This window comes from Microcebus murinus, chromosome 31, assembly GCF_040939455.1.
Source record: "Microcebus murinus isolate Inina chromosome 31, M.murinus_Inina_mat1.0, whole genome shotgun sequence".
Taxonomy (NCBI): domain Eukaryota; kingdom Metazoa; phylum Chordata; class Mammalia; order Primates; family Cheirogaleidae; genus Microcebus; species Microcebus murinus.
Window position 1 is genome coordinate 5,160,081 of NC_134134.1, and position 12,840 is coordinate 5,172,920.

At 33.5% G+C, this 12,840-nt stretch overlaps 1 protein-coding gene across 1 annotated transcript in view; it reads right to left on the reverse strand.

The window, feature by feature from the left end:
• The window catches only part of LOC142865699 (uncharacterized), a 65,223-nt gene that overhangs the window by 22,492 nt on the left and 29,891 nt on the right, over window positions 1–12,840 (reverse strand). The window contains 2 exon segments of the mRNA XM_075998895.1: window positions 4,676–5,173; window positions 5,246–5,916. Of these exon segments, the coding sequence (XP_075855010.1) occupies window positions 4,676–5,173; window positions 5,246–5,916 (1,169 nt within the window).

The window sequence follows — 12,840 nt, forward strand, 5'->3', positions numbered from 1 at the left end:
TGATATGATATTGTATCTAGAAAACCCCAAGGATTCAACCAAGAAGCTCCTGGAACTGATCAATGAATTTTGTAAAGTCTCAGGATACAAAATCAAGACACAGAAATCAGAGGCATTCGTATACGCCAACATCAATCTAATTGAGAACCAAATCAAAGACTCAATTCCCTTTACAATAGCAACAAAGAAATTAAAGTACCTAGGAATATACTTAACCAAGGACGTAAAAGACCTCTACAGGGAGAACTATGAAACACTGAGGAAGGAAATAGCAGAGGATGTAAACAGATGGAAATCCATACCATGCTCGTGGATCGGCAGACTCAATATCATCAAAATGTCTATACTACCCAAACTGATCTACAGATTCAATGGAATACCTATTAAAATCCCATCAGCATTCTTCACAGACATAGAAATAATAATTTTATGCTTCGTATGGAACCAAAGAAGACCTCGAATATCAAGAGCAATTCTAGGCAGCAAAAACAAAATGGGAGGCATTAATATGCCAGATATCAAACTATACTACAAAGCTGTAGTAATTAAAACAATATGGTATTGGCACAAAAATAGGAATATTGACCAGTGGAACAGATGTGAGAATCCTGATATAAAACCATCCTCAGCCGGGCGCGGTGGCTCACGCCTGTAATCCTAGCACTTTGGGAGGCCGAGGCGGGCGGATTGCTCAAGGTCAGGTGTTCGAAACCAGCCTGAGCGAGACCCCGTCTCTACCAAAAATAGAAATAAATTAATTGAGCAACTAAAAATATATATACAAAAAATAAATTAGCCGGGCATGGTGGCGCATGCCTGTAGTCCCAGCTACTCCGGAGGCTGAGGCAGGAGGATCGCCTGAGCCCCGGAGATTGAGGTTGCTGTGAGCCAGGCTGACGCCACGGCACTCACTCTAGCCTGGGCAACAAAGTGAGACTCTGTCTCAAAAAAAAAAAAACAAAAACCATCCTCATATAGCCATCTAATCTTTGACAAAGCAGACAAAAACATACGCTGGGGAAAAGAATCCCTCTTCAATAAATGGTGCTGGGAAAACTGGATAGCCACCTGCAGAGGGCTAAAACAGGACCCACACCTTTTACCTCTCACAAAAACCAACTCACGCTGGATAACAGACTTAAACCTAAGGTATGAAACTATTAGAATTCTAGAGGAAAAAGTTGGAAACACTCTCCTAGACATTGGCCTGGGCAAAGAGTTTATGAAGAAGTCCCCAAAGGCAATCACAGCAGCAACAAAAATAAATAAATGGGACATGATCAAACTACAAAGCTTCTGCACAGCCAAAGAAATAGTCATGAAAGTCAACAGACAACCTACAGAATGGGAGAAAATTTTTGCATCCTATGCATCCGATAAGGGACTGATAACTAGAATATACTTAGAACTCACGATAATTAGGAAGAAAAAATCAAATAACCCCATTAAAAAGTGGGCAAAGGACTTGAACAGAAACTTTTCTAAAGAAGACAGAAGAATGGCCAACAAACATATGAAAAAATGCTCAACATCTCTAATCATCAGGGAAATGCAAATCAAAACCACAATGAGATATCACTTAACCCCAGTGAGAATGGCCTTTATCAAAAAATCTCCAAACAATAAAAGCTGGCGTGGTTGAGGAGAGAGAGGAACACTCCTACACTGCTGGTGGGACTGCAAACTAGTTCAACCTCTTTGGAAAGCAATATGGAGATACCTTAAAGCGATACAAGTGAATCTACCATTTGATCCAGCAATCCCATTGCTGGGCATCTACCCAAATGATCCAATGGCACTCTACAAAAAAGACACCTGCACTCGAATATTTATAGCAGCACAATTCATAATTGCAAGGCTGTGGAAACAGCCCAAGTGCCCATCAATCCAAGAATGGATTAATAAAATGTGGTATATGTATACCATGGAGTACTATTCAGCTCTAAGAAACAATGGTGATATAGCACATCTTATATTTTCCTGGTTAGAGCTGGAACCCATACTACTAAGTGAAGTTTCCCAAGAATGGGAAAACAAGCACCAGATATATTCTCCAGCAAACTGGTATTAACTGAGTAGCACCTATGTGGACACATAGGTACTACAGTAATAGGGTTTGGGCAGGTGGTAGGGGGGTGGGGGGCGGGTATATACATACATAATGAGTGAGATGTGCACCATCTGGGGGATGGTCATGATGGAGACTCAGACTTTTGGGGGGACAGGGGGAAATGGGCATTTATTGAAACCTTATATTCTGTACCCCCATAATATGCTGAAAAAAAAAAAAGCCTGAGGAAAGGCAAACAGGCATGGAATGTAGAATGATAAGGAGCTCACCTATATGGTTATGGAAATAACTGGCTAGAGTAAATGGTGTCTGGAAAGCAAAGGAATCTCAAATTATGCCCAGAAGGAGTTTGAATTTCACTGTGTAAGCAAGATGATACTTTTTTAAAGATGGAAGTTAAAGCAATAGACCTTTTCTGAAATGAAATATGTGTGCATTTTTATTTTATTCCCTAAACACTTAGTAAATGTTTGATAGCATCATTCAGCAACTCTACATGTTACAGTTTGAAAAGTTCCCCCAAATAAATGTGATGGCAACTTAATTTCCAGTGAAAAAATGTTGAGAAATGGGACCTTTAAGAGGTGATTAGGTAATAAGAACTCTACTTTCATAAATGGATTAATGTCACATAAGTGAGTTAGTTATTGCAGCATGTTTCTGATAAAAGAACGAGTTCAGCCTCATTCGCTCCCTGCCTCTCTCATGTACTCTCTTGCCTGTCTGCCTTCCACCATGGGAGATGACTCAGAAAAAAAAAACATTAGAGGCAGGCCTCTAGACTTTGGACTTCTCAACTTCCAGAATGGTAAGAAAAAACTTATTGTCTTTATAAATTACCCAGTCTGTGGTATTCAGTTGTAGCAACAAAAAAAAGGACTAAGGCACTGTACTAGTTTTCTGCCATGTTTCAAGTGCTATACTGACTTTTCATAAACATATTTTGATTTATAAACTGACACTACTGATGTATAAAGTGGAAAAAGGAAACTATTGAATTCATAAAGCAGGAATTGGATGAGTATTATAATATCTTTTTGAATTATCCTATTTGTTGACATTAAATTTTTATAACAAAGTTCAAAAAAAAAATATGCTTATTTCTGTTTTACTGGCCAAGCAAGTTGCATGTTGAAAGAAAAATGTAGGATAGAATGTAACAACTAGTCATTCTGTGTTCAGAAATGTATGGCTTTTCATTAAGTGCAAAATCTTTATTATAAGCATTACAGCAACAATGTAATTATAAATATAAGGAAAAAAAAGCTTTGGGAACATTATTCTTCAAAGTAGACCCACTGATTAAAAGGATCACAAATGATGTCTTTGTACTATGTAATCCAACAGTACATTTTTACAATCCATTACCTCCAACTTTGAGTAACATGGGTTAAGTTAAAGTTGGTGCAAAATAACACTTCATTCTATCTACAACATGTTTGACAAATTAAAAATATTAATTATTGAAAAAAAATTAAGTTTACATATCTAAAAACATTCCAAATTTCATTCTATTTTATTATCTGAATGTTTAATTGTAAAACAAGTTATTTCTAATATTGTAATTTTTTCATTCTGATCATAATAAGAATATGAATCTGTATACCTACATCATACATCAGTTGAAATACTGTTTGTTACAAGAAAACTCGAAAGTACCTCTCCATTCCATAAATCTCATATTTCAGTGTTTTCAATTTTCCATGGAAAAGTACATGAATAATGCCTACTTAATATAGAAAGACTGTATTCTTAATATAGAATAAATGTGATGTAACTATCATTAACCACACACATTCACATCAGGGTAAGATTGAAAGCATACCATCTACTGTATTTGAAGTTGAATAACATCAGTATTTGCATGTCAAAAATAGCAAAAAATTATACTTTATTACATTTTACCACCACCCTGACCAGAAAGTATACTTTACATGTGATTATAACTCTAAAAAAACTCTGTCTTTTTTAAAGCTGACATACAAATAAATCAACTAACTTTTTTAACTGGGTTGTTCTCTATAATCAAAAACCTGGTTTAAAGAAATGTGAGAATGTGTTAGTGACTCAGTGCATTGCCCTGTGAGTCCTCTGATATCTGTTTAAACTTGATTCTTGATTAAGTGCATTCTGAAATTTATTATATCTGTCTTGTAGTTTTAAATTTCAATTCTTTGGTGTTCTCTAAGGTGTATCTTTTGCATAAAATGAATGTATATCTTACATTCATTATAATTGTAAGGTTTCTATTCCTTAAACTTTTTGTGATGTTAAGCAATGTTTGAGAAAATATTGGAGCGTTTATTTCAGTGTAAGTTCTCCCATGTCAAATAAGATCTCTGTTATAACTAAAGCTATTGTCAGCTCTCTACATTACCATAGTTTACTTTAAGTACTGTTGTGCATTTTAAGGCTAATACTTGGAGGAAGCACTTCCATACACATTACATTTATCTAACTTTTATCTAGTATGATTTCTTTGATGTTGAATAAGATGTGAGCAGTTATTAAAGATATTGCCACAATATCCCCATTTGTAGAATTTTTCTCTTATATAAATTCTTTTATGTAGATTACAGTGTGAGCACTGGGAAAATGTTTTGCCACATTCCTCACATTTGTATGGTTTATTTCCTGTATGGATTCATTTATGTAGAGTGAGATCTCTTAGCCCAGTAAAGGCTTTGCCACATTCTTCACATTTTTAGGGTTTCTCTCCAGTATGAATTCTTTTATGTTGAGTAAGGGTTGAGGATTGTGTAAAGGCTTTGCCACATTCCTCACATTTGTGGGATCTCTCTCCTGTATGAATTCTTTTATGTTGAGTAAGGTGTGTGCACCGGGTAAAGGCTTTGCCACATTCTTCACATTTGTAGGGTTTATCTCCAGTATGGATTCTTTTATATAGAGGGAGTTTTGTACACCAGGCAAAGGCTTTGCCACATTCTTCACATTTCTAGGGTTTCTCTCCAGTATGGGTCATTTTATGTTGAGTAAGGATTGAGGACTGCTTAAAGGCTTTGCCACATTCTTCACATTTGTAAGGCTTCTCTCCAGTATCAATTATTTTATGTTGAGTAAGGTGTGTGAACTGGATAAAGGCTTTTCCATATTCTTCACATTTCTATGGTTTCTCTCCCATATGAATTCTTTTATGAAGACTAAGGTTTGTACACCAGGTAAAGGCTTTGCCACATTCTTCACATTTGTAGGGTTTCTCTCCAGTATGGATCCTTTTATGTTGAGTAAGGGTTGAGGACTGGGTAAAGGATTTGCCACATTCCTCACATTTGTAAGGTTTCTCTCCTGTATGAATTCTTTTATGTTCAGTAAGGTATGTGCACTGAGTAAAGGCCTTGCCACATTCTTCACATTTGTAGGGTTTCTCTCCAGAATGGATTCTTTTATGTTGAGTAAGGTGTGTGCACCGGGTAAATGCTTTGCCACATTCTTCACATTTATGGGGTTTCTCTCCAGTATGGATCACTTTATGTTGAGTAAGGTGTGTAAACTGGGTAAAGGCTTTTCCACATTCTTCACATTTGTATGGTTTCTCTCCTATATGAATTCTTTTATGTAGAGCAAGGTTTGTACACCAGGTAAAGGCTTTGCCACATTCTTCACATTTGTAGGGTTTCTCTCCACTATGGATTCTTTTATGTTGAGTAAGTATCGAGGACTGGTTAAAGGCTTTGCCACATTCTTCACATTTGTAGGGCTTCTCTCCTGTGTGAATTCTCCTATGTATAATAAGTTTTGAGCAACAGTTAAAGGATTTTCCACATTCTTCACACTTGTAGGATTTCTCTGTCGTATGAAATTTCCTATGTTCAGATACATTATAGCTGTGATTAAAAATTTTGCCACATTCATTAAGTTTGAATGTTTTTTCTCCAGTATGTCTTTTGTTGTGTCTATTTAGATTTGATGATTTACTAAAGATTTTTATGCATTTATAACATTTGAAGATTTTTCTATGGCAACTTGATAGACATTGGGTAAGGCCATCAGAACATACTTTCTGCTTCTTACACTCAACCACACAATCCCATTCTCTTTTTAAGTGTACATTTTCAAGGCCACAGCTTCCATATAGTCTCAGTATTGATTTCTGAAATGGGTCTTTTATGCCTTGCTGTGGCAATAGTTCTTTGATGCAACGGGAAGACAGTTCTGAAAGAAAGGAAAATAACAAAGTATCTCACTGACTAGACTCAGGTGAATATATTTCACAACTTGAATATATAAAACTGTAGGAAGCACATTAGCAATGGTATCTATCATCCATATATGACCTTAAAAATATACTGTCATATATACTATCATAGATGTATGACCTTAAAAATATACTGACAACCATGATTCTTTTAGAAATCATAACTGCTAATTGTTCATAGACACCTAAATTAGAATAACACCAAAAAACACATGGAAGGGGAAGGAAACTTTGTTGCATTTACCCACCAAAGCCCTTCTTCCATGCTGATACTGAGTTATGACTTTAGTAGAAAAATCCCATGTCCTGGATTTCCTATCAAAAGAGAATGAAACTATAGGCAAATATCCACACATCTGTTTTTTCATAGCCTTTCCAAAGGATGGTTTCTATCTTCCAGGACAACTACATAACTCTATGGGATAAATATGCATATATCAAGAATAAATTCCTGCTTTATCATAATGTTGGTGCAAAATATTTAATTATGATATAAAATTTGAAAGGCAAAATAAAAAAATATTATTTCCATGTGTTAATTTATATACAATATAAAGAGATGTAATTATTGACATCAATATCATAAAGGTGAGGGCAGAGGTAAAGATTAAGAATTTTTGTATGCAACCGAAGTTAAGTAGTTATCCATTTAACATAAGTTGCAAGTTCAAAAGATTTTTCGTAGTTCTCACAGTGAACATCAGAAGAAATGTTTATAGAGATAAATAAAGAAAGCTAGGCAAAGAAACAAAATATGTCACTAAAAATCAGTGAGGTATAACGCAGGACAGAAGGAGAGGAATGAGAGAAAAGATAGTGAAAAAGTCATATAAAACAATTAGCATTATAGAAATTGTAAATCCTTCCTTTGAGAAAATTATGTAAATATTTATGTACTACTGTTTCCAGTCAGAAGACACAGTTAAATAAAGGGATTTAAAAAATCCAACTATATTCTATCTAAAGTGACTAGACTTCATACCTGGTGAAAAAAATAGACTAAAACTGGCAAAATATAGCAAGATATATCAGGAAAACATTTAGCATCTAAGAGCTGTGGAATTTAAAATTATATTAGGCACATTATTTTTAAGTTAAAAACATTATAATTTTTAAAATATAGTTTAAGTAAAAACTTTCACAAGAGACAAACAAGGGCATTAAATATAAAAAGTGATCATTCACTGAGGGCTTATGAAATTAATACATATATATGATATCTATCTTTTTCTCACATCAAGGTTTTCAAATATGTTTTAAATAGCATTGACAGAATTGAAGAAATGGACAGCAAAATAGGATATTTTGATATTCCACTTTCAGTAATAATAAAACCAGTGAAATTATTAATAAGAAAACAAAAGATTTGAAAACACTAAAGAGCAATGAGACCTCACAGATGTATTAGAAACACTCTACAGAATAATCGTAGAATACACAATCTTCTTGATAGCTCATAAAACATTCTTCCTAAAAAACTACATGTTCAGCCACAAGACTTACCCAATTTTAGAAAGTTGAAATTTTACACTCTTTAATTTTTGACTAGAATGGAATGAAAATGAATAATAGAGGAAACATAGAAAAATTCAGAAATATAGGAAAATCAACAACACACTCTTGAATATGTTCTTCTTCAAGGGAAAAAGATATAATGTTGTGAAGATGTCCAAATTGATCTACAGATTAAATGCAATTCCTTTCAAATTCTCAATTTCAGTTTTTGAATAATAAAAAGAACCAGCAAACTGTTCCTTCAGAAGTTTCATTAAATATAAATTGTTTAGTCTCTCTAATGAAAAATAAGATGAACCTGTGAATAAAAACAAACAGAACCCTACAATATGCCACCTACAAAAGCCTTCCTTTACCTCTAAAAAGTCAAACTGGTTGAAAGTAATTGTAAAAAAAAAATCTACATAAAAAATAAAAGGAGGATATTTTGGCCATAATTAAAGAAAATACACTTTAAGTCAAAAACCTTCAAAGTTGACAAAGACTTTTATAAGGACAAAATGGGTCATTTAGGAAAAATCCATGGCACAGAATAGAGATAGACAGATCATATACATGGAATGTACATATTTTAGCATAGATGTTTTAAAAAATATATTATGTATCAGGGCTTCTAAATATATTAAGAAAATATGAACTGAATTATGGACAGAAGTATGGCAAGAAACACCTAGTAACACACTAGTTATAGAGACTGGAAGACCTCACTTCCAATGATGAATACAAAAATTTGACAGAAGATAAATAAGAAAACAGATAATGGGAAAAAATTATAGACCAGTTAGATATAAAAGATATTTACAGAGCTCTTCTGTCAAAAGCAGCAGAATACACTATAGTTTCAATCATACATGGCAAATGCTGTTAGGACACTTAAGTCTCATGAAGTTGAAGAAACCTAAAAACATACCACATATATTTTTTGACAAAAATGAAGTGGAACTAGAAATCCAAAGCACAACTGACACTGGCTAATACAAAAATATATCAAAATTAAACACACTCTTTAATGCATTCATGCTCAATGGTCAGATGATTTTTAAAAGTTAAGATGTCAATACTCCACAGTGACATACAAATTTAATCAATGTCTATATTAGTCCTATCATACTTGTTTTGAAGATATATAAAAATAAATTCAAAAGTGTATTGGAACAAAAAATACTCAGACTGTTTTAGAAATACAAACAAGGAGGAATAGCACTTCTTGATTTAAAAACAAATCTACAGGAATAAAAAAATGAGCTACTGGCACAAAGTCAAATAATGAGATGAAACAACAGAATGGAGAACCCAGAAATAAACCTTTGTGTCCATGACAAAATTTAGGTTCCTCAAGATTGCAATGACCATGAAATGAAAAAGAAGAGTCACTTCCACGAATGTTGTAGAAAACTGAATATTTATGAGTAAAAAAAAAAATGATGTTGGTACCTTCCCTTCCACTATATAGAATATATCTTAAATAAATTAAACACTAAAACATAAGAAATACATGTATAAAACTCTTAGAGAAAATATAAAGGAAACAACATGATATTGGTCCTGGCAGTGTTTTAGCAGATGTAACATCAAATGCATAATCAAGAAAAAGAAAGAGAAGAAAAATGTCATTCTATCATTCTTCAAATTTTCTGCACAAAGGAAAAACTCAGTGGAGTAAGAATGCCTCCTACAAAATGGGTTAAAATATATGCAAATCACATATTTGATAGAAGTTAACATCATGAATAAATGAACAATGATTAAAATACTAAAACAAAGGTGAATAACTTGACTAACTAATGGACAATAGATTGATCTGGCATTTCTGCAAAGAAGATATACTAATGGCCAAACATAATTTGAAAGCAATCTAAAAATTGTTAATCTTTAGAGAAATGCAAAACAATATCACAATGAGATATCACCTCACATCCATTACATTGAGAATGTTTAAATAAATAAAAGCATATGCAGATGGATACATATGGTAAGAATATAGGAAACTAAAATGCTGCTATGTCATTCTGAATCTTTGATTCTAAAAATTATAAAAATTGAAATACAACAGATCACAAATTTATAAATATATAAAAAGAGCAAATCAGCTATATGGCAGGAGGGGAAGGATCTACTTGTTTTATTTTACTTTATCCCAAAGAACAGAAAAATTTGGCAGCCATCCACGGAAAATTATAATTATCTGAATTTGGGGATTTAAATGGAAGGTCATTAAACACAAGTGGAACCATAGATCTGGGGAGATCATTTAGAATATTCAGGCTCTGATCCAGATGACAAACTTAAGGACTCATTGTTCTGAATACAGACTGCAACATGGGTCAACCATCTCGGATACACAGTCTCCAATGGTTCCCTGTGACAAAGTTGGAGTGGTGCTGCTCATCCGGAGACTTTGGGAGAGACACAGCTATCTGCAGCCATGGAGGCAGACCTGAATAACTTGGTCTTGCTATCATCTGTAAAGCAGAACTGTGACTCTGCTACAGCAGTCTCAACTATAGTCCATGTCCAGTTCTTTCAGTGCATAGATCCACACAGTGACCTGCAGGGACTCTTCCAGGGTACTTGTTGGGAGCCACACCCAACCACACATATGGAATTAGCCCTAAAATTTGCAGACTGAAATCCACAACCATACCCTAGTATGTGTCATACACATCCAAATCCTGAAGGCAACCAATTTACCCAGAAACAAGAGAGGATTGAAAACCACCCAAGCCCTTTGGAATGGGCCCACCAGATGCAGACTCCACTGCAGAACAAGGGGCAGACTTGTGTCCTAGCTACAGCAACTCTTCATTGAAAACCCAGTGGAGATACCTTTAGTCCAAGTACTCAAAAGAAAAAATCTTTACCTTCCAAAACCAGTTTAAACTTGGAAAGGTATTTAATCCTTCATATGCACAGATACCATCATAAGTATAATGTGCAACCACTGTTAATGCTATTTTATTATGTGACTACAACACCTAAGCAGAAATGTTTGGCAAGAACATGACAAGATCCACTCAAATTAGAAAGGAAAAACTAAAAATAACACTGTTTACAGATGACATTGTCTTATAGATCAAAAGCCATAAAGAAGAAAGGAAGAAAGCTATAAAAGTAACAAAACCTCTCAGTTAAGTCACAGAATCTAAAATTTACATACAGATAGCAGTTGTTTTTCTATATACTAATAAAGTAGACAATGAAAAAGGAAAACACTCTCATTTACAATACCATCAAGAAAATAGATGTCTAAGAAATAAATTTAACTAAAGTGGTTAAAAAAAACCTTTACCCTGACTACTATAAGATATTAATAAAAGAAATTGAAGATGGCATCAGTGAATAGAATGATATTATCCAAAACAATGTATACATTCAATGCACTCCCTATCAAAATTCCAGGGGCATTACTTGACAGTATTAACCAAAAACTTCTAATATTTGTATGATCTCACAAACACAATTGATGAGCCCTATACAATAATGAGAAAGAATAAAAAAGGTTCCAGCATCACACTTTCTGATTTCAAACTAACTTTTAAGGTGGGAGTAATGAAAAAAGCAAAATATTCACATGAATCCAACAAAAATAACAATGGAAGAGAATGGAGACCTCAGAAATAAACCGAAACATATAAGGTCAAGTAACATTTATCTAGGCACTAGCAATGCACAATGCAGAAAGTATGGCTCTTCAATGCTTGGTGCTAGAAAAATGGATACCCAAAAACAAATGAAAAAAAGCAGACTATTCTTTTCTTCTATGATACCAAAAACTAACTCCAGATATAATAAAGATTTAAATGGAATACATAAAACTCTAATATTTCTTAAAAAATAGTATAAAGAAAACAAGAAATATGGGAAAACCTTGACATAAGACTTGCAATTTTTTTTTGATATGAAACAAAGTGCAGTGGAACAAAATTGGAAAAATTTGGGCTGCCTCAAACTTAAAATCCTCTGTACAGCAAGGAAAAAAAAATAAGAAAACATATAGGATGGGAGAAAGTATTTTCAAAGTAGATATTGTATAATATGTCAATACCCAAAATAATTGGGAAACTCATATTTTTCAAATGCAAAACAATGTCATCACCCACATAAATATAAGCAAAAGTTTATGTAGATTATTTTCAAAGAAAACATACCAGTTTACCACAGGAAACACAAAGAGTAACTCAGCATCGCCAAAACATCATAAACACAAATGAAAACTATGATAAGGTATCACCTCACAACTCTAAAATGGCTAATGTCCAAAACAAGAGACATAACAAGTGAGGACAAGAGTGTGCAGGAAATTAATCCCTGTAGACTGTTATTGATTGTAAATGGATAGTGTCATCATAGAGATTTGTTAAAACATGTAAATAACATAACTGCCTTATCATTCACCATTTCTACCTATGAGTATAATCATGTAAAATCAGTATCTCAAGAAGATTCTGCACCCCCATATATATCGTAGCATTATGCACATTTGCCAAGAAAATAAAAACAAACTAAATGCATGCTTTGATGAATAGATTTAAAAATGCCTGTACAAACACATACCATATACTAATACTAAGCCATGAAAATGATAAATATCCTGCCATTTCAACAACATGGATGTACATAGTAGGCATTATGCTAAGTAAAATCAGCCATTCCCAGAAAGATAAATACTGCTACGGATAATTATTTTTAAAAAGTTGAATTTATAAATATAAAGAGTACAACAGTGGTTTCCAGGGTATAGAGTCACAAAAAATTAGGAGATGTTTAAGGGTGAAATCTTTTAGTTATAAGATGAATAGATCATGGAGATCTATTGTATGGCAACATGATTAGAGTTATTAATAATGTATATGCTTAAAATTGGTTAAGACCATAGACCTCACTATTAATAAATGTTCTCACTATAATTAAATGCTAAATATGTGAGATGATGGAACAGTTTATTACCTTAATTATATTATTTTACTATTTATACACACATCAGATCACTACACTGTGTACAATAAATATATACAGTTATTTAAGTATTATTTGCGGA